The following is a 25,779-nucleotide window of genomic DNA, read 5'->3' on the forward strand; positions in this document are numbered from 1 at the left end:
TGGAAAATTCGTGCCAGGGAAATATGGCGCGCGACAGGTGCGACGAACAACGATGTTCCTCGATGGTTTCCAGAACTGAAAAGAAAATAGGGGGACTCGTAGTCTCCGCGCGGACGCCTTCGGATAGGTCCTTGCTTTATTTTTCTCCATCTCGCCACTGTTCCACAGTGTATTCCCTATCGATACCACGCGCCAGGAATTCATTCGAGTTTTTTAAAATTTCATTTGCCCGGAGAGCTGCGAATACGGCTGTTCGATCGATGCGCATGGAATGGCTGAAACCCCGGCGAGTTGATAGAAAGCTCGGTAAAGAGCGGAACGATCGAGAGAACGCTTGTTTCAACATGGGCTATGACTTTTTTCAACTTGACGTGTACGCGAGTTTCTGGGTCTGCGCTGCGTACGTATGAGAGGCAAGGTGTACGCGTAGGCGTGCGTCACAAGTTGGAGAATTCGTGTTAATTTTAAGTCACGAATAGATATACCAGCTGCCTCGTTTCATCGTCGATGAATTTCCAAAAATTTTCCATCCATCTTTTGCTGGTTGTGCTACCACAGTTACGTATTTTTATAATAACAGATGCGACGCACCATTTTGTAAAAAATAATAGCGAAGTGAAAAGATATTTTTACATAAAAACTTTGTAGGATTTTAATCTAACCTTTTCTCCCTTTAATTTTTTCCCCACGTATTTCGAATTACGAAATAGTGTCTAATAGAATGATATAGAACGCGAGATATTATCTGATAGCTCGTGCTTTTTTGTTCTGTGATAGTGAAAAAAGGGACTACGGTGTTTTGACGTTCAAACGAAAAAAGTAACATAAAAGAAAATAAGTGAAAACGGATTTCACTAATTCCCGAGCTTTTATTTTTGGAAAGGTTTCTATTCAAAACGTGGATTATATCTGTAACCTTTTTTTTCCTTCTGTCCCGAGTTAATCGACAACCGATGGAAATCGAAACGGAGCACGTAAACCCGCCGCTCAGGTTTGCAAATAAGTCGCTCTGCCGCTCAGGTTGGTGAATATGTTCGCTCTGCCGCTCAGGTTGGCGAATATGTCTCTCTGCCGCTCAGGTTGGAAAATATGACGCTCTGCCGCTCAGGTTGGCGAATATGACGCTCTGCCGCTCAGGTTGGAAAATATGTCGCTCTGCCGCTCAGGTTGGCAAATAAGAAAGCGTAGATTCGCGAAGTACAGCAGAACGAAAACATTTAGTTTTTTAATTTTTATGGTCAATAGAGTTTCCTTTTTCTATTTCTCGTTTTTAGTCGAGTGAAATTTGAATTGAACGTGTGAATTCAAGTACTAAATAAAACCATTAAAATAAAACTGAAACGGAAATATATAAACTGTTCATAATTTCTATGGAAATAATTTCTCTCTGTGAATCTGCATAAAATTCCACGGCCTACAGAAAACTAGATCGCGGATGTTTATGGGTTTGTGAAACGCTTAAAGGCGCGAACATCTGCAGAATTCGCGTAATATAAAAGATTATATAAAATATCCAAAGTAAAGCGCACGTTGAAACATTTAGTAGACAGAACGAATCGTTTCGATGAAAGTATGGATTTGCGTAAACTAAGTACCGATCACACGCTCGGATCTGCAAGGAATTAAGAGGAGAAACTCGTGAAATCTCTGATTTTGACTTTTCCTCGCATCGACGATACGAATTACTAATCCTCGGAAATCGACATTCCCGAAACGTTTCTACGAAACTATCGTCTCGTTCTCTCCCCCAGAACCAAGGCATGCACACTGCTCTCGCATTTATACGAGCCAAATGCAGTCAGAATAAAACTTTTATCCGTGTTCCACGATGTTTACCGTGGATGAATCTGCTTCGGAGAATGCCGGAGATCGAAAATTATTTTTGCTCGTACAAGAATGGCGCAAGCAGGGAAACTGCGCGCGAACTCCGCGTGCAATCAGAAGGTGAGTTCGGCGCGTCGACTACAAATTCCGGCTTTCTTCCGGCGTCGTCTTTACACACGCGTGAAACCAACTAGGTGCGGAGGATATTTCTTAGGGAGGATGTTCGCGTTCGCACGTGGGTGGCTGCTTCCATGGGAGGGAGTGGGGTTGGGGGGACGTGTACGTGTTCGAAAGCGAGGATGACGATGTTGGTGGTGGAGGTCGGGGGCGCATCGTGCGCGGCACTGCAATTCAGACTCGAAAGCTTCCAAACATCTTCAATATAAGTTAGGCAACTGTACTTAGGTTACCTTCGTAACCAGGGCCGCATACGAAACAGTCCACGAATAGTTGGGAGGCATTCCCTTATTGCGAATATCAAGTAACTCGCAGCCGTGCGCCAACCCCTCTATCGTCGCGCCTTAAATTAACTCTGAAATTAGGTAGACGATAACGAGGCTGCACGATAGTAGGCGCCCGCGCGCACCCGAAACCAGGTCGAAGATGTGCCGCGGATCGAATCCTTCAGCTGAATTAGGAGCACGAGCTTCGCTTTGCCAGGGATGGATTCGAATTCGATATGTGCTTACTCACGAATTTCAACTCATTTCGGTAGAGAAACTCTATTCTTGTGACGTTGGTAGAAATGGCGCGATTGTAATATCGCGAAACCTGTTTGCGCAACAGGAAGTTGCACAGACGTAGTACAATTTCGTATGTAGTAACGTAAACTTGTTTCCCATTAGGGATATGTAATTGTTGGTGAAAGTAACTATTTGAAGTAGTAAAGTGATTTCTCTCTGTATTTCCTTTTCTATAAAGAAACGATTGGAGAGAGAGAGAGAGAGAGAGAGAGAGGGAGAGGGAGGAAAAGAATCAGTACAATTTGACATATTGACAACGCAGTTTAGTACAAATGCTAATGGATACCTAATTAAAAAAATATTACGTCTTATCTCTTGCTATTATTATAGATATTATTTCTTCTATAACACGGTACAGTTATTGTAAAGAAAGATAAATATTCTTTTCTCCAAGAACTTTTTTAACAAATTTATTTTCCCGGACTTTCTTTTCAAATCGTAATTTTCTCACTAAAAAGAGGAAAATAATACTTGCCAAACTGGTTCGTGTAGAATGAAACGTGACGTAAATAATCACAAAATATGGACCACGATCGGACACAGTTTCAGTCCTGCCGATCTAAACTATTTCCCATCAGTTGTAACGTACGCAGTATAGATACGGCTAGATAATTCTATGCATTTTGCTGTATCGAAATACCGCGTCGATGATGTTTCACACGACGAGTTCATTAAGTTTGATGGTCAAACCATTGCCAACGAATCGATTTAATCGTCGTAATATCACTTTCGTGCTACATAGTAATCATCGGCCTGAAAAGTGATATCAACGTACATTATGCTCGATTCTATATGCATCGCGAATTATATCGCTGTTATGTTGAAACCATTTTAAAGCCCGTGAAGAACCTGCTGTTGAGCCGCTGCCATGGTAATATCAATGTATCGTATTAATTCTATACATCTGACGGATTTTAATATACGTTCCTATCATTATGACAAAATCAGTATAGCGTTATTGATTGGACGATCCGAGCGTAGGTATTCAGGTAATCGAAGCTGCGTAACTAATCAAATTACAATTTTCCTAGGCTTCGAACGAAGTTCATTTTAAATCTTAGACACGAGTGAATTAAATTCGATTTGTTGGGATCAGGTTCAACGATCATCGAAATTAATTGCCTATAAATTATCCGTGAACTCGATTACCTGTTTGATCGATCTTATATTCAAAGTAGCCTTCATCTTCTGTTTAAAATGGATATATGTTGTATATAGATCATAGGTATTTAAGCAAATTCATATTCACATTCACGAACAAAACATAAAAGATAGGACCTGTATTTTATATATTTTTGCATAATGGTTGCGTTCTATAAATTTATGCATTTTTAAATTTATCATAAATTCAAAGTAAACGAAAATAAAAAGAAATCTTGTTATATATCTTAATTCGAATAAGCGTGTGTTATTTTGTTGAAGGTAAAATTAATATTTAATCTAATGCTGTTAATATTAAAAAATATTCTTTGGAAAACACGAAATCCGAAGACTATACTTTGTATGTTAGATAACTCATTTTTCTATTTTAGATCGTACGAATTAAATTCGACACATTGTCAATTAACATTACATTTAGCAATTTAATGTTAATCGACATTTCATTCAACGTTCGTTTCTTTTGTATCTGTTCGAATAAGTCGATTGAACGTCGGTCAAATTTTAACCTTTGGACACAGGAGACGGATGATTTTGATCCAACAATGATGGCGGAACAGTAACAAAATCGAAGGATCCAAATTCCTATCTAGTTAAAGCATGATATAAATATAAATATAAATAAATTTTATATACACTAACTTAATGGAAATTTTATGTCAAATCATAGATACGTTGGACGTTATGTTATTCTGTTTCAACATCTCTATGCTATTAATTACTATTCAGATTCAATTTAGCCAATACATATTTCATCAGGCAAACGCATTTCAAATATCTATTATACACTACCGTAAACACGGAGCGTGTAACATAATGACTTTCGGTTGTGAAGCGAATTTTGGTTAGCAAACCGCTTCCATGCGATTGCAAGCAAATAGTAAATTCGATTATACAAATTCAAAGATGAATATACAGGATGTGTTCCGCAAAGGATGGATAGCACGATCAAGAATCAGACGATTAAACATAGAAAATTGAATCGAAGATGTATGATACATGCTTAGTACGAACACTTGTTTTTGTAAATCTGCGTTTGAAAATGTTTGAAAACATTTTGTTGGACGACGAATTTGTTATACCATTGATTTCTGATATGTCCATTTTCTATTCGCGGTTGATAGCACGTGCAATTAATCATTGCTCGAGTTAAATTCTGTGAATACATTTTAGCTCAGAAATGGTCCTTTAATCTTTATATTTCGACGAAATACGAAACCAATCTGAAAATGTATATAGAAGTTATAAGATATTTATTGCAAACATATCGTACGTAGTAGCTAAAATAATAGCTCGAAGGTATATTTAGTATTTACGATAATTTCATTAAAAATATTGTAGCTTATTAAAATTACAATTCATAACGTGTAATTCATTGATCAAACACTTTGATGATCTTTGCGAAGTGTGCGTTTGTGCGAAGTGTCTTGTAACTTCTATATATGTACAGACATTTTCCGATTCGCTTCAGACTATGCCATTATGATCCTAATTCTGATGCTAATAGAATTTCAAAATGTCTCGTAACACGAGCTGCTTATTTGCCAAATTGGTTATCTCTACAAAACGAACAGTACAGGAAATTGATGAAATTATGTAAAATAAACGTCGATCAAATGTTTTGGTACGGAAATTTCAAAAAATCCAAAAAATTGAGTTACCCACTTTGACCTGCGAACGGTTCGCATATTTTTAAAAATATTTCGAAAAATGTTCGAATACTTTCGTAAACAACGACGATATACGAGTAACGAAACGTCAAAAACAGTTCAAAGAAACGAGAAGGTTTTTCTTTCCAGTGAGCAAGGGAAGAGCAGAGGACAGATTGTTGTACGCCATCTGGAACCGATATATTCACAGCCGAATCGCGGCAAGCAAAGTTTGCGTGGACTACAATGTAGCAAGCTGTTCGCAATGACAGTGGTTTCCTGGATAATTATAATAGTTTACACTTTAGCAAACCATTCTGTGTTACGGTAGCTACGCTCGCGCCTTTCCCCTCTCTCTTCGACTTGTATGCACCCACGCACGCACACTCATACATACACACACGGTATAATACAGCCCTGAAACGCCACTGCTATCGCAATATATACTCACATTTGCACGGCTCTGTAAATACACATTATAATGACAGGCGACCGCCGCTGTATTGTCCTCGTCCAACCGACACATTTCACGTCTAACGATTTTGAAAAACGTTTCCCTTCTTGTTCAACGAAACGAAGTTGACGGCGTTGATCGCGCAGGTCGTCTTCATTGAAGTGGAACGAATGTTTGAGGCGGATGACACGGGGAATGGCGATAATAACGCTGCTGTCGCGGTGCAATAATTTCCCAACCGTGCTTTAGGAGAAACTATGATAGCCGGCTAACTGTAAAATATTAATGCGTCGGCGAACTGGGATTTCTGCAGTGTCGTATCAAAACCACGGCTAAAAGCTTCTCCGGGACCGTTTCTGTCCATTTCCGGGTGATTAATCGGCGCGAAGATGCGGCCTCTTCCTTTGCATCGATTTGCGTTCGTTATTGTATTTCAGCTTGTGTTTGCTTTTTAATGGGCCGTTAGTGATGCGGAAAGTAAAGATAGGAGTGGCAGACTCTTTCCTTTTTTATTTTTTATTTTTCTTGTAGACTTCACAACGGAGTTGGGGGATGTAAAGTACAGTTGATACTAAGTAGGAATAGTTAGGTGGCATAACCGTGCAGTAAAGAGATACTTATTTTTACGTTGGAAATATATACTCGTTTGTCGATTAATAAATTGGTAGTACGTTTCATAAATTCAACTTTATCGAGATTGTTTCACGTTGATGTAAAAGCTTAAATGGATATTGTACTTGAAAGATTATCGTAATTGTACAATTTTTATAGTTGCATAAAATTATAATTATCTTAATAATCTCCATGAATTGTGAAAATTACGCTTATAAAAATTATATTCTCTGAGAAATTTACAACGGTTCAGTAAACGTATTTGTAGCTTGTTTACTAGATAAAGCTAAAATCGAATAATGTATTTTGCATCTGATCATAGGATGTACCTACGTATTTTAATTTCATTTCTGACGCGTATTCGGTATTAAATTTAGGGATATAATTAATAATACATTCGATAAGCTGCTAATAAATATTTCGGAATATCGGGATTCGAATAAATCACATAAAATACGCTTACAGTAATATATGTAATTTAACGAATGGAAGTTTACCAAATGCAAGTTAAAAAGTAACATCAAATATAAATTTCCTCTTTCATAACTTTCTCTCTCTCTCTCTCTGTCGCTCGCTTTCTCTCAGCAGAATTTATAGTTTTATAAAAATCATACGCAGTTTAACGAAAAAATTCCAATAAATTCCATGGCCATCGTGGCATCGTATAAAGCAAAATAGAAGAAAAATTCAGGTGGAAGGCAACACCGTTCCATAAAGAGTTTCAAAAACATCCTGTTAAAAGTGGCCGAGCGAACTTCTATTTTCCAGGCCAAAAGCGAGGCAAATAAGATTTCATCGCCGCGATGCTTCATCCAAAGAGTCCCCGGAGGATTTTTTATCTTTTCTCTGTTTTTTTTTTTTTTTGCCTTTCGCGGGCCACGAGGAATTAAGATGTCTACCGGTAACATAATTACAAAAGTTTTACGTCGGCCGACCGACGTAATATCGTTCCGGCGTCCCGTTCCGCGGCGAGTAATCGGATTAGCATAAATAAGCCGTTACCAATTCGTGGTTTACAGTTATTGCGAGCGTGTAGCGGCATTATGCCCCAATAAAATCGTTGCTGCTGATTCGGTTACCCGCGTTTCTCGCCGGAGGAAAAGTATAATATTCCCAGGGCTTATCTCTCAGATACACGGAGTTGCACACGCCGGGCCCGAGTCAAGAATATTTAATGGAGCGTGGAGCAGCGTCGAGAATCGCAAATAAATTTCGCCGCGAGTTTATCGTCTGTGAAAATATACCTTCGATTCCTCTCAATTTCACGGAACCCTCGGGGAGATTTCCCAGTTTTTCTTTCCTCTCTCTCTCTCCTCTCTTTCCTCTTTTTTTATTCTGTTTCTTCTCTTAGGTTTTAATTTAGAAAACATTTTTTAAACAGCTCTCTTTCCTGGCAGAACTTCCTTCGTTACGCGAATGTGCCTCTTTGTTTTTCGGAATTCAATCGGTTTCTTCGCTGCTCTCTCTTCTCTATTCGTCGTGGCAATTGGTCCAGTGTTGCTTGGCGCGTACACTTCTAGAACGGTTTATCGTAAAATCGACGTAGAAATGGTCATTTATGATGATTTTATATCGAAACTTTGTAGCGTTTTGAAGTTGTATTTCAGTTCTGTCTGACATATCGACATATTGTGCGAATCACATCGTCGTTTCTTGTGCCGAGTTTTCTTTGACATTTATTGACGTTTATTTTGTTTTTGATATTATCACGCAGGCTGAACAAAATGAAATATTATTCAGCAGCTTCTACGGAAGAGCGGACATGCCAAGCTACCTAAAGAAGGCGTATAAGATATTAAAAGACTAGAACATTAACTTGAAATTCTTTGCAAAATAATGCAAAATTTCAATACGCGGACATAACAGCCATTCAAATACGATCGCTCCTGCTTTCCTCGAGGCTGCAAAACCGATGCATCGATTCTATCAAAAAGTTCGTTACTTCTAAAGCAAAGTCAGCGTTCGCGTTTCCACCACGGCAGAAAGAGTTACGTTTGGCTCAATCCCTAGCAACAAGCAAACGAAGAAGAAGCGGAAGAAAGGAGACCAGAAAATTCAGTGAAATACACATAGAATCCAAGTGAGTAGACATTGCCGGAACAGGAGTTACGTGGAATTTGTCGATTCCGTCGGAAGTCATGTCGCTTCCATTCGTCCCCATCAAGTTTTTCTTTGCCGCGTAAACGGGTCTGGTCGCGAAGAATTGTCCGCGACCAACAATCAATTCCAAACAGAGAATGCTTTCTTCGCGAATTCGTACGCATGGCGGACCCGCGGCCAAGCGCACAATGGCTTGTGGCTCGCTTCCTCTTTGCAGAAACTTGTCGTCGTCGCGCGGTTTCCTCGCTCCGCGCTCGCGTACACGTTTCTCTGGCCGAATCCTGGCAAAACATCGCGGCGTCTCGCTAAGCTCGGCGACGTCTACGCGCGCCAGTTTTCTGTTTTCACGGAACTACTTCCCCGGAAGAGCTTCTTGTCTCATTTTTCCCCACGCCGACTTCTTTTCCCTCGGCTCCGCTTCTTTCTCGTTTCTTCTAGCCGCCTTCTCACTTCCGCGCCGCCATCTTACACGAAAGTTGTTCAACTCCGGGCCGCGAGTATGACACGAACATATCCAGCGTACAATATCGTTCACAAGTATCAGCCGGCGCTTTGGTTGATTCGTAACGACCACGGGAATTTTATCGAGACGTAGAAATTAGTCATGAATTAGTATAGGTATGTCGTATAAAATCGTATATTTCAGGTTCCAGGCGTAGAAACGTCTAATCGACGAAACAAACTGTATAACTGGACTGCAGGTCGCGTAGCTCTTAGCTTGGTACCGTTCTTTAAATCTCTGGTACATATTTGGCGATATTAATGTACGTATCGCTTTCCAAATAATGATATTTGCAAATTGATACGATTTATCGAGAACTACGTACGAAGGGGTGACTATTGTGCGTTATAAATTAATACTATTTATTAGTATTTGCCGGTTGAAACTCCATCGCGCAAACACTCACCGGTATTGTGCGTTATTCGCGAGTAATTATTATTTGCAGCGGTTCGCCAAGGTATTTACGCTTATTGTCGAACATTTTTACGTTCATATTCTTCGTACTATACGAAACATTTGGAAATTTTGTTTGCCGCTATAACGTTCATACCGATAAAATCTGTAACCAATTTGTGTTCGAAAGCTCGATCGAAAGCTTCCTTCTCGCATGACACTCGTTTTGTAACGCTCTCCGATGCAAATATGCACCGTCATATATAATGATTTTGTTCGCGTATAATCTTCAAATAGACCCAACGATAAACGACTACCACGTTTCAAAGTCGATTAAAATTTCAACATCGTTGATTAACGAGAACCGCGTTTAAAGGGCTGAAACATATCTTGTCGAAAATAAACAAGTGTTGGTGTATTTTTCAGAGTTAGCGTACGTTCCATGCACATGGAAAAGCACATGGAATGCTTTCTGCCCTCAACTTCCTGTCGAGTTCTCTGTCTTATCCTTCGCGTTCTTCTCTTCTTCTTTTTTCCCGTTTCTCTTCGTACATTCGCTGGATGTTGGCTAGTTTCTTCTTGGCATTTCGAATGCGGGTCGTTGACGCGAGAAACTCGACGAAACCGCAAGCAGAAAACGGTAGTACGACTGGTGTAAAGTTGAACACGCGGAGAGGATTCTGTTTCCGCGCGGTCACGGCTCTCCTTTTGTGCGAAGTAGCGCGCGCGTCTCTCGTGGAAACTGCTTCAGCTTCGCTTGATGGGTTTATTGTTCGCTATGGCGACGAGAGTCGCGGAAAAGTAGAGAAATTTTGGCCGTTTCGTCTTCACCGGTGTATGGTCTCTGTGTTTCTTCGAGGCTTGCCGAGGTGTTACGGCTAGATGGATTTCGTTGCAAACACGCGAGCTGCCTTGTGTAACGTGAAAAGGTGAATTAACCGTTTGAGTGATCGCGTTGCTCGCATTCTATGTCGAAATGTACCGCCGAATCGACCTGGCAAATCCAACTGGCACACGGTACGCTTGGTTTCTATTGCACTGTGTTCATGTTGCCATTTGTTCGTTTGTATTAGTAATATATTTCGCGTGTTTCGAATTTACTTAAAACTCAGAAATAAATTTTGTTGTACTGTATTTCACGCGTGATTTTACCGAAAAAGATGAAAGAAGACAACGACGTATAACGAAAATATGAAATTATTTAAGTATCTAAATATTCAAAGCCGCTGCCTCGACTATCGATACGATAGACGCCTGTACTTTTCTACCAAAGTCGTTTTAGAAGGCTGTCAAGATTTCCGAATTGATACTATGAAATGGAAAGTTACTTCCTATAAAAATAACCGCGTTTCAGAATATCTACTTCGATCGAAATTTACTTTGATTAAATGCTGTATAAAAATTCTAGAATTTAATTGGCGTATGCATATGACATATATGTATGTACAATCTCATACAAGTTTTTTCCTCGTAATATTTTTTATAGTTTCCCGTGTTTTCTATCGTCTACCAATAGCTGAAGTTGCGTCATATAAACTGTTACGCTATAACGATCAAACATTGCACATTGAGCGAAGAAAAACAGAGACATTGCGAAGAAAATGATACAACTTTAGTTCTCTTCAGTTTCGAAACGGTAAATGGAACACGTCAATTATAAAATTAGCCTCGCATATGGCTTGAACAGTTTCTGTAATTGCGTGACGTCATGCAACTACATTCGCAAGTTCTTTGTATCCCACGTGTACCGTGCGCGTTATCTAGTTTCCATCGATATGTGTCGATTTTGTTGGCAGATCTGACGTGACGTCGAGAGTCGTTTAGTCGGTATGTCGTTACCGATCCGCGAGTTCTTGCGGAATCGCGCGATGTTTATCCACGTGCTTCGAACGTCAGAACCTCTCACGAACTGTCGTGGGTATCGTCACGAAGGCGGCTGGCTTACCAAACTTCCATTTCGCGAAACTTGCCGGGACTTGCAGCGGCAGAAACGCTGTAAGGGACGGAAAGGGGCAAAGGACAACAGGGGAACTTAGGAGACGACAGTACAGCCGGCAGTTCCGCACGCTGCTTCCTCGAAACTTACTTTTCCTCTTCCTCCTTCCCTTTCTTCCTTCTCGCTTCGCTTCTGTTCTCAGCTTGCTCTTCGTCTGGTTTACGTATGGCCTCGTTTGCAAACGGCGAACAATACAGCTTGTTGACTACTTTCGAAACGAAAATGCTGTTTGTCGCGTGCTTTTTCGAAAAGATCCTAAGAATTCCGGCACTTTTGTTTCCCTTTCTGCTATCTCGCGAAGAAAATTACGCGGTACAATATGATAACTAGATTGCGAATTCTTATGGGATATTTTTATGGTATTTTCATGCAACGAATTCAGAATCGTGCTTGGTTGCTTGTAGACTATAAGGATCAAAAGTTTCCTACTTTGGATATTTTATACACGTTCGTATGTTTGCATCTTTAAATTTTTGCATAAACGCAGAAGAATTCGTAGCTTAATGGTCGCATTATACTTTACATCGTGTTTGATAAACGTCCATCGCGAGGAAAATTAGAGATACACCCACGTTGGTAGGAATTCGTGTTGTTAATTGGAAGCTGGATGCTAATAATATTTATTTTTCTGCAGTGAATCTGATAACGATAAATTAGGTTATGATAATCAGCTAGTTTCGTCGTTTTCGTGTCAAGAATGAATTAACAGAGTTTAGTGGTAATTTTAGCGAATATTTTTATAACCACATTTTATTATTTCAACAAACGCATAATGAATTATACGAGAGTTTCGTTACTAAATGGTACTATAAAAATTCATTACGTGTCAAAGTTTATCCTTGGATTTTAATAAGGTTTTTAAATTGCCGCTAAATTTTAAATAAAAATACCCAAGAAAAAAGGGGAGGGGGAGATATTAGAACGAAGATGATGCTACGTAAAAATGACGAATTTCAACTCGTTAGCTTTATAGCTTGTAACGATCGAATTTGGACGTTCTCGCGACACGCAGCGCACGAAATTAGCAGCGAAAATGCAATAAAACTTCGATCGGGCGTGCTTTCGCGGTAAGCAGAATTAACATTGGATTATTATCAAAATCCGTAATTAGACAGCGGGAAATTGCATCGGTGACGTTGCAGCTGTGTATACCAATAAATTGTTTAAAAAAGTTTCATCAGGTGGCGGGTCATGATGGGTGGTGCATGTGCAGCCACATTTTAACGAATATGCCTCGTGTATTGGCATGTGTACACAGTTAACGAGTCTGGATTTGTGCAATTACGAGTTCTCTACGTCCGGCAATTTGATCGCGCGCGATCGTCCAAATTACCTCGAAATGGCGCGCAGAACTAACCAGCTAATTTACATATAAATCGCGCAACATCCAGAATACGCGACATCTTTTGCAGTTTGCGTGCGGTTTATTTAAATGTTTCACCATGTGAACACGGCTTGTTGTCTTCGAGGCGCGATTGACAAATATTTTTCGAATAATATTAACTGCGTGCGCTTTGCTCGTGCTTGACTAACAGTTTAGTTTTACTTCGCGCTCTATGTACCGTGTATACGATTATGTAACGTATTGTGTGAAAAATATCGTATATGGGTAACGATGAAATTATTCTTACGATTCTCATCTTTATTTTATCATACATTTGGTGGATCAAAGGTTAGTTTGTTTATTATACGTTTTACTTCAAACGAATTTTCCACCTATTTCTTTCCCAAAGATAAAGTTTAATCTAAAATCTTTGACGTGAACAAGTATCGGCGTACAAAAATCGTGGAAGTTTATTTCAGAAACAATCACTTCTTTGTTCTACTCGTTTAGATAGGAAACTATCTTTTGATCAAAGTGTTTCGTTCAAAGGGTAATAAAATAAATTATCTGTGCTATAATTCTAGTGGAATTTTTCGATTTGATAAGATACGTTAAATATACTTGCAAATTGTTCGACAATAATAAAAATATGAACTATCGACGTAGAATTTGGTGATGAAAAATACGTGGAAAGCGGAAAGGGACAAAGGGGAAAGTCGATATTGGCGTGACGTTTGTTTCGAAAAGGATTTCTGATCCTCTATTTTCGTACGTGAGCAGGTTTTTCTGCTTTCTGATCGAGTCGATGAGAAAATAGCAATTTCGTCGTTTGGACGTTGATGGAACGCGTGAAGAGGTCAGTGGGACTTAAGCCACGATTACTTGGTTTGATAGATTGGCAGAGGTGTTATAATTGTTTTCCTAATGGCTTTCTTCTCGATGCTTTTTCTGTTGCCTTTTGGAAACATCACGTGTTCGATAATTCGAAGAAATAAGAGAAAGGGAGAAAGGAATTAATTTTCCTTTTGTCCATTAGGATAAATTTTGGCCACTTTTTCTCTCTCATGATATTTCGTTTATCGCATCAACTTGGATCTTCTGTGTACTCTTTGATTTATGTTGCTTTACCAGTTATTTCGTTAAAATCGCAATATAAGTTTTCATCATCTTTTGGCAATTCAATTAAATTATTAAAAGAAGATTTAACACGATAAAATATATAGTACGAGTTGCGTATCTTTCCTAACAGTATTTACGGAAACATATCAGACGACAAATGCAAGTAATCGAAAGAAGACCATCTTTCAGGGATAAAATGTGTTTTGTAAATTTTCTTTAGACAACATGATAAAATCGTACGGAAGATTCGTACAACTGGATGTATCCTGTACGATTAAATTAATTAGAAATAAGCTAATATTTACACGTGTCAGAGCGATGAGAGCGCAAGTACAAGTGTTGAGAATTCGTCGCACGAGATTCCATCATTCTGGATAATCTAAAGCTGAATAATTCTCACCTCTTAGCTAGTACATACAAAATATTTGAACGCGTCGGTTGTGATTCGCGTGGTGCTTCAACAGCATTGGAAGCGAAGGAACACGAGCTCGTACGATTTAGGAAACCGGCGAAAATATAACATCGCGGATGGATCTAGGACGTGCGCGAGGAAGTGGCTCTAGAAATAAGTGTTTAACCTCGATCCTTGCCATATCCGACTATTCTAAATCCAGTATGCAAGTGGAGTAGATAGCTGATAGGAGATAGCAGATAGCGAGGTGCAGCCTTGCATGCATTCACCTGCGACGGGGCGTTCGTGGCAAGGAGAAACGAGACAGACGCTCGATGTAGCTTGAATGGACACGAAATAGGTCGAGTCCATGTTACCTACGCGCGTCGTTTCAAGGAGAAAGATTTGCAATCTTTTTCCGATGCTCGAGCCTCTGTCGTATTCCTCGAAAGCTTCGAGCTATGCTTCTCTAATGTTTGTTTTTCCGTCAATCAAACGATGGCCAGAAACTTTGGTAATAATTACGCCGAGTTTCCTTCTTTCTTGATGATTCGTTTAGTTGTGGATTTTTTTTACAATTCACGTTGGCGGGGAAAAAATACGGAGCTTCGTTGTTTTAGTATTTCGTTAATTCGTCAAGAATAACGGATATCGTAGAGAAATTCGTTAGGCGAATCAGAAATAGAAGGGAAAGATTGTATAGTTTGGATGAAATTGGTTGCACAGTGCTATAAGTAATTTGGTTCCTTTAACGATTATAGAAAGAATGTTAGGCAAATCCTTGATGTAATGTTAAAACGCGAGTTTTATAATAAAAATTGATTGTTACGTGATTAGGGATTTATGTAATTTCAATCTTTCCTCTTCCGTGATACTCTGATAAGAAAAGAAACTAAATATCAGAAATAGATTTTCGTTAATATCCTGAATCAAGTAACATGAAATTTAGTTTTCGTTGGTAGAAAGCAAATGTAGAGAAACATACAATGTTATCGTATCAAAATTACTACAATTAACCGTTATATATTATACAGTTTACATTTCTAAATACGAAACTTAATCTCGTCACTAATAATTACGTAGTGTTTGTAGTTTCATGATTACGCGGTGTTAAATATCGATATCTATTTATTTAGACTCGGAAAGCAATTCGTACAGATTCCTTGCTGAAAATTTCAAAACAAGTATATTCAAGAAATATTCAAATATCGTTCCAATACGTTGACATTAACGTGGCAGTGTCATAAAACCTGATTACCTTCTATCTCATCACGCGAGAGTCGCGACAAAAAAATGCACTTAAGGCTGCTCCTTTCCGTGAAAGTTCGGAAGAAAAGAAAGAAGTCGGGCAGATGCGAAGGAAAGAAAATTAGACGGGTATAGAGAGAGGCTAAAGTCGAGGAAGTCGTGATCCGAAAAACATTGGTTCGATCCTCGTCGCTTAAGGTTGGAAGTTTGGCAATGGCCCGGGCTTAAATTGAGCTTTACATTATTTTGAGGTGAAACGGGGCTGCATTGGGAACAGCGAGCTTGTTTCGGCCAGATTGCCCGGCTTTGCAACGATGGAAATACCAAGAGAGTCCTGATGTCGATTGCTGTTTCCGCGATAGGACGAACGAAAGCATCCGGCTGCATCTGAAATACGATTGCAGATTGGATTAAAGACAAGACTTTCCTTGTAGAATCGCCACTACGCGGGGATTTCGTTGGAAATAGACTAAAGGATTTAGTCTTATCGATACGACCAAGACGATTCTAACGTAGCTTCTTTTCTTTATTCTGTTGCAGGTATGTCCCCAAAATTTCGCTTCTCATTGGTTGTTCTTCGGTGTTGGTACGTATTTATTTGACAAATAATATGCATCGTGTATAGCGTTCAACTATGGACAGAGGCAGTACGCATTTGAGAAGAAATTCGTAGAAGATGAATATATTGAATTACTTTGTGAATGCAATGACGAGTATAATCAAATTAGAATTATCGTTGCAATTTCACGTTGCTTTTCTCTTCGAACTTTGGGTAATTTTAAATTTGATCTACTTCAAATAAACTTTAGGAAATAGTAACGTTCATAATTTTAGATTCGATTAATAAATTTTAGATTCGAGTTAGACAGACTCGTCAGGAAATTAAATTAGCGCGAGAAAAAGTCCCTATAATATCACATTGGGTAGTAATATCAATGGTTTCTGTATTAAATCATGAGGCATTCGTTCATTACCCTTTCACAAAGTAATGAGAAAATTACCGTGAAATAGTTGATGGTGAAACACTATGGCTGTTTGCAAACGTTTCACGCGCGCCTGTTAACGCCGCGAAAAGACATAAAATCACTTGAAATTTTACATAATTATTTTCCCGGCTAAAAGTTTGATAATTGGGTATTATTAAAACAATTTTCCAAAGGATATGTTGTACGGTAGTAAAACTGCTATTTTTTGTACGTTACAACAGTCCCTTTTGTTCCTTCTAAAGGAAATATATTCCAATTTTTAAAGAACAAATATTACCTTTTCTCTTTAAAAGAGGGACGTATTTTTCATAAATAGAATGGCTATTCTATGTAGTAAATAATACCCCTTTTATTCTTTTTAAAGAGAGAATGAAATTTTTAAAATTGAAATTTTTAAAGCAAAATGTGTTTTATACATTTTTAATCAAGGGGCATTAATAGTAACCTATTTTCAAGCTGGTGAATAATTTGGAATTAACAATAAGCTTATTTTTAATTTTTTAGTTTTGTGCAATAACAAATTTTTTAATTAATACACCGCAAAAGCTACTAAAGTTCTATTTTCAGAAACATTTTTGATCAGTGTCCTGTACCTTTATTTTTCTAAAAGAAAAAAAAAGAAAGAAAAGATGTTTTTTAAGTTGATTCCCTGTTATGGTACAAGAGTTGCGCAGTAAAAGTGCATTTGAGGTGTTCGATAACGTTCATCTACACCTTAACATCCCGATAGACTTAATAGCAGACTTAGCGATGGACTTACATCGCTTGTCACACGAAATCCTGAATTACTATTCAACTCTCGGCTTCAATAAGCTTGATTGATGGATCGATGCTTCAAGCCAATGAAAATCTCTTATATCCTCGTTATTTCATGTGAAAAACTTTCTCAGTCCCTTTTACCTGATGCATTTTAAACGATTTACGCTAAAGACCCGTCGCATTTGTCAGATAAAGTCACCGACTGAATTATGCAACATTGATATTGCTGTCCCTTTTATTACTTGCAAAGTAGTAAGTTGTATACGTTTTGTTCCACTTCGTGAATATCCATTCTCCTTTCGTATTCCTCTTTAAAACATCCAAAGTTATCATCGATTATGACATTCGGCGGATAAAACGAACGTATAAGTTCCATCTCTTTAATTACATTACGTCGTAGAAACATAAAATTGCTGAAACGTCGGCAGTCAACTTACAAGCAGCGGTACATGTTCCTGGATTCGGTGAACGCAAAGGCAATCATTAGCCCTGCTGTATTTTTCATAGGTCGAAAGATATCTCGGATTTCACAAAATATGAAAACATTCCTATATACGTTTCAACGTTATATTAAGCATTCTCTCAGAACATTGCGATTACTCTCTATTCGATAAAACGGGAGCAAGATCGAAATAGAAAAATTCAAAGATCGCATGAGGATTAAAGCGAAACGCAGCGACAGCTATGGAACCACAATTTCCACTTAGTGACTGCTCGAATGCTTTCCTGGAAATCAGCCACACCTCCGAATAACGATCTTAAAGCATCTTCGTTCGACGATGAATCAAATAGGCAGAAACGCTGGCCAGACCGCAACAGTCCATTGTGAAATTAAAAATTCGAGCAACGATAGACGACAGCGTTTCTTCTCGGTTAATACGGCGTCATAGATAGCGGACGATCGTTGATGGTAGAAGCGAAACGAGCGAGATGGAGGGCGGTGGCTGCGGTCGCCGGCATTAGGGATTTTAGGGAGGCTTTACGGGACGATGCAATGGGGGAAAGGGTGCACAGGGCCAGCACGGGATTTTGGTTGGGGTTGGACCGAGCTTGCACTGTTCACGGCGATTAATTCATTGCCGCTTCCCGCATCCCACCGCAAACCGCCTTTTGGCCCCACTCAACCCTCTCGCGTCCTCTTCTTTGACCCTCGTCCCTCCCACGCCCGTTGTCTCGCTTATCGTCCACCATCTAGCGTCCTTTCCCCCGCCGGAGTATCGTCGGATGGAACCTGTGTTGCTTTGCCTAATCGCGTGGAAACGGCCCTCGGAACGATGCTTGTCCGATCTTTGACGAGACGTCGTTCACCATCTGTAGATTTAGGGAATCGTTGGTTCTCGCCCGACAATGCTTTTAGCGGTTAGTTCTGATGGACTGCGGTTAACGGTCCTATTAGTGATGCTGATTTTTTTTTTTTATCTTCGTAAGGTAATTCGTCAAATTTGTACTGGAAGATTACAGGTGGAACACATGAATGAGAAGATTGAGAATTTTTATGTAAATTCATACTTTACGTATAGAATTTCTTGTATCTACCGAATATTACAACGGGTATTTTATTTTGCATATTTCATATATTTTTGTACATTGGTGGATTTCGTACTTACTCGCATCTTCAACTTCTTATAAATGCATGAAAATCCGCAGTCTAACGATAAGCCACATTCCCTGTTCTTGATAGGAAAGCGGTTTTAAAATACAGTACGTTGCATTTCAGTTCTATATTACCTAAGGCTAACTTTTCATTTGGCTTACGTCCTTAACACGAGATTTCTCATCCCCTTTTTTGATTTGATCAATTTCGCAGTTACGAAATGTATCATTTTGAATAACATAATTATTATTAATTTAACGAAATTCAACAAACGTATACTGCCTTTTGATCTTCATTATGTTCACCGACAGTATTCTCATCGCACCCGTTATGTATAAAACTTGTTCCTTTTTTACCATCGATGACAATTGTTTAATGTCTCTAGGCACGCAAATCGAACATAAAACGCAACTTGAGCTAATCGATTAAACGACTACAGTCGGATCTCATCGACGATACCGTAGAATCGAATTCAACCAGAATTCAAGCTAGGATAGTTGATTTTCTGGAAGAAAATTTTTCACGATACCTTGGAGTGTCATATATTTAAGTCGGCCTTTCAGCCTGGGGAAAATAGTAAAAGGAGGACGCGAGACGTTTGTACGCGTAGTATTTGGGATGATATCAAATGGAAACTGTCCGAGATCGATGAACGCAATCGTCTCCGAGTTACACGCTTACGATCGCGTAAGCGTAACCCGGCGGGAATTTGAAATGCAAAACGGAAATGCGAGGTGGATGCGACCGTATGGCACCGCGTGGGATTTCCTGCGGTCGTGGCAACGATATGGCCGCTCGTGGACCCTCTATGGATCGTTAGGTATTTTTCAGCCACCGTTTTGGGAATCGTTCGCTTTTCTCCTGCAATCCTATCGCGCCACGACTTTGACAAAGAGCCCTCGTTTTGACAACGGTTTTTCCCCGGGCCGTATGGCACCCAGTCCTTTCAGCTTCGTTTTAGCGTAATCCCTGATTCGTTCGCGAATCGACGTTAGTTTTCCATTTACGCTACATTTAGAGAATTTTTCATTCGTTCGTGAATCGACGTTAGTTTTTCATTTACGTTACGTTTAAACAGTCTTCGATGATCTTTTTTCTTTTTTTTTTTTTAAGTGATTTCAATTACATTAATTATAGAAGAAATAATTATCAATCGTTAAAGATGTGAACAATTTAGATAATGGTACGTTTCAATGCTATATATTTGAAGGTTTCCATTTTTTAATTCCACGATGGTATTTTTGAAATAATTTCAGCGTATTTTGGGGAAGGAGCTTTTTAATGAAAAATGAGTTTGCTGTTTCGCAGTTTGTTTTTCCACTCGCGTTTCTTTGTATTTGTTTTGCGTGATTTTTCATCTTTTAAAGTTCAATTTTTTTAGAATGCTGTTTTTTTACTAGATGACATTTATCGGTATTTAAATAAAGGGAAATTTACGTATAACCAGCTCAGCTTCCAATCGTTTGATCACGTATTTTCCTAGCTACTAGCGTATCCGGGATAACTCGTACAAATAGGATAGAGTTAAATTTTGTGTTGTCACGTTTCGTATCTGCTAATAATTCAGCTGGAGCCAAAATATCCGTTGAATACAAATATATATAAAATACCTATAATATAATACTCGCTACGAGTCTCTTCGGGCCGTCGAACGAGTCGGACGTGGAAACTAAGCATCGTACCGTTACAGCTTGTGTGGTTTGCTGTGCAAATGCTTGTCGCGATATAGTTGTTTGGATATATTTTCAAATTAATCACAATTATAGACAGTGACGATGTTTTCTGATGAATAGCAAGCTTCATTCGTGGATAGCGCAAAACATACGAAGTTTTCAGTTGAACGAATCAACAAATTCAACGAAGACTCTTACGCGAATCGTGTTATTCCCGACTAAGGAACAAGCAATTGTTATAGATGCAATCGAACACGTTCTATCGAGGAATTTACAAAGCCAGTGGCTAAAGTAGTTTTCCCTGATTTGTCTTTAAAAATTTGTCTCTTATATTTAAACTTTCTTTTGCCCGTCACTGTAGTAACAAAAATCACGACTACTATTAGTACAAATCCTACTGGTATTATATACTGTTTGTGATCGTTGGTAATGGTGAATATCACCACAAGAAATACTCTTGATTTCCAACAAAAAGTTTATTAATCTATCAGCAAGCAACGGTCAACAATTTACGATCAACGATTAACGATTAACGCTGAACTAACAAGAGTCGATAATCTCGTGTCTCTAATTGTGTTTGCTAACTATGGCAACCTTTCGCACTTCGCAGCTCAGGGCAGAATGAATCTTTAGTTCGAAACCAAACGGATTCTTTCTTTACGCGTTTATTAGATGTCCGCGACGGTTACCACGAATGCATTCTTCCGAATATTCGGCGAAGGAACCGCAGGCTTGTCGGCCTTACGCTTCGAAGGTATAGCGCTTTGTGTCGCGAAGCCGTTGGAAAGTTCCATGGTGCAGTGCCGCCACAGTCTGATAAAATTCTGAAATTCACAGAATTTCGACATTGATCGGCAACGTTCTGGATAGCAGTGAATGCAGAAAAATCTTTGTTTCTGCCTCGAAACGTAGTAGTATCTTGAAGCTCGGTTTACGCTTGCTCCGGGGGAAGATATTTTTTAACGCCATATCCGTCAGACGTATTATTCGAGGGAGAGTTTGTAGATGGCGCGGGTTGATCGAGCGCGCGGCATGACCAAATCAAAAGAGAGGGATTTCCGGTAATTTCCGCAGCCTAAAACGTTTCCGCGAATGGTGACAGATATCATGGAATAGCGACAGCGGGCGGACGCGAGTTTCCTAAGGCTCTGATTTCTATGAACCGTGATTTATCGCATTTCAAGAACCTCTTCCGACAGTTTAACGATGCCGTGATTCGAGCGCAGGAAACTGGATTCGCTTCGAAATATCGATCTCCGTTTCTCTCTCATCTACTCGGCTCTGCTTCGCTCCGCTTTGCTCAGCTTCGTTCTGCCTTTCAGGGCGAAGACTCTCTTAATCTTAACTCGCGAACGTGCATCTCGATTCGCTTTTTTAAATCCTGTTTCACGTCGTTTACCCGTGATTTATGATCCTTGATAATTATCATCGCGCTGCACGAATGACGTATGATTTCCATATTTCGTTGTTTAATAAACTTGTTCGGCCGACCAAAGCTGGTCGCTCTGGTTTGATTGATTTTCTGGCTCACCGAGGCGATCGTGGTTTGGTTAAATCGGTTCTTCTTTTTTCTTTTTTTTTCTTTTTTTTTTTTCGTCTAGCAGAATAAGGCGTTCGAGTCTGCCAGGATTTCACATCTTGAAATTCAATCTCGTTCTTTGCACAGGATAATGAAACTTGTACTCTGTGGACACTATTTGTCTATATAAAGCGAAAAAATGAGAAAATGTCGTGTACTCTAAGTTCAGTAAGAGAAAATATCATAAATGAGACAATATTCCACTCTTTGTACTATTAGGTTATACTCGGCAAAACTGTATTTCTCCATAAAACTTTCGACTTTCATCTCTGATATGACACTTCGTTTAGTCGATAAAGGAAATCAGTGGAAATAGATTTATTCAAAAATTGATTTGAAAGTATACGTATGTGTATATGTACATATACGTGTACACAGAAAGCTTTGTGTGTATAAAAATTCTCGGTGTAGAAATAATTTTATTGCCCCTTATTGAAATTGTGTAAGCACGATAATGTAGTTTCAACTTTAGCCTTTTAAGGGATCGTTTCGTGCTTGGTTTGCCTTCAATTCGATTAAATTATTCAATAGACGATAGTTCAATTAATTCGTTCTGCTCACTGTTAATTAGTAGAATACAGAGTTTGTAAATGTTTGGATAAATTATAAGGTTTAAGAAATTTCTTCATTTCCTAGTGTTGGGATAATAACATCGGTTTAGCAATTTGTATGGAATTAATTATTGGTTTAATTATTGCTATTAATGAATTTGCTATTAATTAATTCATTAATTAATTATTTGTTGGCGTAGTTAATTACTGATTATGAAAAGTAATTAAATTTGGTTTATATAAATGTAACGATCAGACAAATGCGAATCGACTGCTGAGATATAAGAATCGAGTTCATTTGCAGAATTCACATTTACATATCGAGTTCATTCGATCACAGAGAGCGAGTGCAGTTAAACAGATCTTTAACCTTATTCATTAGTTTATTATATTTAAAAGATCAATAGCATTATTATAAATTGTACTTGATCGATGATTTCCACATGATCCCCAGATATCAATTGCTTCAATAAGAAAAGATAATTGAACTCTGATTTTTCTTTTTCTGATTTTCGTGTATTACTTTAACTATGAAGTAAAATATCAAATATAAAGAAATCGCTTTTCAGTTATTTAAAATTTAGTTTCTCATTAAATATCATTTGCTTATAACACAAGTAGTTTCTTACAAATTGATTAAGTTTAGATCGATAATTTGGATATATTTATTTTGACGCCTAAAATAAACGTTACAACGTATTCTTTGATTTATAACATTTTCACACTTATACGTAGTCATTGACACTTTATTCCCCCTTCGTGAAAAATACGATTCACTTAACATTTGACCAGATGACGAATCTTGCGTTGTCGTGGTGTTAATAATCCTACGTAGGCCTAAATTGCCTTACTGAGTGGTCATTGGGAACATTAAATGGCATCTCCAGCCGTAAGCACCGTCATTTGCAAGCATCATTGATCGTTAATCATTTCTCTCTCTCTCTCTCTCTCTCTCTCTCTCTCTCTCTCTCTCTCTCTCTCTCTCTCTCTCTCTCTCTCTCTTGTGCAAGCGCTATTTGAACGAGTCTGTCAATCTCGTACTGTTAGTCATCTGGTCAAAAGGTTATAGTGATTATCATTCGATTTAGTATTTCGATTTTAGATTCCACATTCTGAAATCGTTTTAATTATTAACATTTCTATATATATCGACTAAACGAAATTTATTTACAATTAGGTCATTAATTCTTTGCGCTGTAACTATATTTCCTAAGATTGGTCGAGAAACTAGAATGTAACAGAAATTACACAATTAATCGCGTTGTTTCAGGAATCGTCTATTAATCACGGAATTAAAAGTAACTAAACACGAGTCAACTTGAATCGAATTTCACTCCTTCTACATTTATTAGGTTGTCCGAAAAGTTTCTTTCGTTTTATAGGGAAATAATACACGCGCAATGTTTTTTGTTTTATATTAGTTTATTGAATTATGCACGAACATAATAATAGAAATAGAACGAAATTGATCGTACCTAATTCAATAAAATAATATAAAACAGACATTGTTGTTCATCTATTATCACCTTATGAAACGAAAGAAACTTTTCAGATGACCTAATATATATAGAATTACAGAATTTATAAATTTATAGATTTTTAAACTTTTTAATAAGATATTCCAGTGGTGAATGTGTGGAAAATCGATTTCCTCGAGAATTTCACGCAAAAAGGTAGCTTTTACGTTTTAAATATTTTAATATCTTCTATATATAATAAACATAGTATGAAATTTTAGAATTTGTGTAAATTTGAAGTATCGTTCAATAATGTGACTCACGAAGTAGTTGAGTGAATTCGCGCTCAGTATAAGATCAATTATTTTTTAGATGATGACGTATAAATTATTTGAAAAATACGAAAAAGCGCATAAAGAAGCCAAACAATCCAAGATATTAGCTTCGATCGCAACTTACGTTACGTATGCCACTAACTTTACCACTATTTCCCAAAAACCAATTCCATCGTACAAACTGAAAAAGATGGATGATCACGCGTACACGTAAGAACGAAAATTATGAATTTCCACCAATCTGACGCGTTCGTGTAGCGATTAATCACATTTTTGCTGTAAAATCGGCAGAAAGAGAGTGAGAGAGAGAGAGGAAACAAACGAACCGCTACTTGACAAATATAATCCGGTAAAATTAAAATCATCCGAAATTTCAAAAAGTCTTTGTCGGTTGGAGGACGGGGAACGGGTGACGCGCAATCTGCCGATTCGCATTCGTCGCACTCGCTTTCGCAATTTCGTCGATCTCTGCGGCAACATTTTGCGATCCGGTCGTTTCGCGAACGGCTTTCCGTAATTCACGCGAAATATCGACAGGACGTTCACGGAACGGCTCAATTCCCGAAAAATCTGCTCGCACCGTGAAACCGGAAGTCGATGTTGAAACGCGTTCGTTCGACCGATAATCGGCGCCAGTGTGCGCAATAATTGGCGAATTGGCGTTAATCGAACGGTGTTTACGGGCCGGGCAGCCTCGCACCATCGCCCAACTCGTTCGCTGATTTCATAAAGGTGATCCCGATAATCGGCTGTAAAAACCTGCGGCGGCAAACACTCTCGTTCTGTCCTCGTTTTAATTTAGTTTTTTTCCATCGGTTCTCCCTGAATACCAATCTTTTTATCTGCTTCGAATGTTAAGTGATATTCGGTTTTATTGTGATCAATGTTCGTTATGTTTTTTACATTGGCACTTTCGATTTATCTGTTTTACATGTTTACTTTTCGTTTTATTTCTTTTCTCTCTCTCTTTTTTTTTTTTTTTTTTTTTTTTTGGAGAGTTGGAGGGTCGCAATTGCGCGTGTAGCTCTTATGCTGCTTTTGAAATTTTATCTATAGGTCGACGTATTTAATTTAACACTCGTTGTCCAATAGCATTTGCGAAATGCACGTAGTTGTACGTTGTAATTACGCACTGGTTCAAAGTGTCACACGTGCTTCAGGAAATATACACACTTATTTCAATAAATCTTATATACGTATCTATTGAAACTGGTAAAAATTGAAACAATTGCTGTTGGAAAACCAATGAAAGTCGTGAAATTCATTTGGCATCGTCGGAAAGTGTACGCCTGCCCCTGTAAAACGCTTTTGGTTTCATTTCGATCCCACTCT

The 25,779-nt window shown here is 38.5% G+C and overlaps 1 protein-coding gene across 4 annotated transcripts in view; it reads left to right on the plus strand.

The window, feature by feature from the left end:
* LOC139998493 (E3 ubiquitin-protein ligase MIB1-like) overlaps window positions 1-25,779 on the plus strand; it is a 442,477-nt gene that overhangs the window by 113,640 nt on the left and 303,058 nt on the right. The window contains exon 10 of one of the 4 annotated variants that reach the window (XM_072023070.1): window positions 16,054-16,201. The exons of the other annotated variants lie outside the window; for them this stretch is intronic. Within the exon in view, the coding sequence (XP_071879171.1) occupies window positions 16,054-16,138 (85 nt within the window). The 3' untranslated portion in view covers window positions 16,139-16,201. Of the gene's footprint in view, window positions 1-16,053; window positions 16,202-25,779 lie in introns of those variants that run through there. 4 annotated transcript variants of the gene reach the window in all.

Source organism: Bombus fervidus, chromosome 3, assembly GCF_041682495.2.
Source record: "Bombus fervidus isolate BK054 chromosome 3, iyBomFerv1, whole genome shotgun sequence".
NCBI lineage: Eukaryota > Metazoa > Arthropoda > Insecta > Hymenoptera > Apidae > Bombus > Bombus fervidus.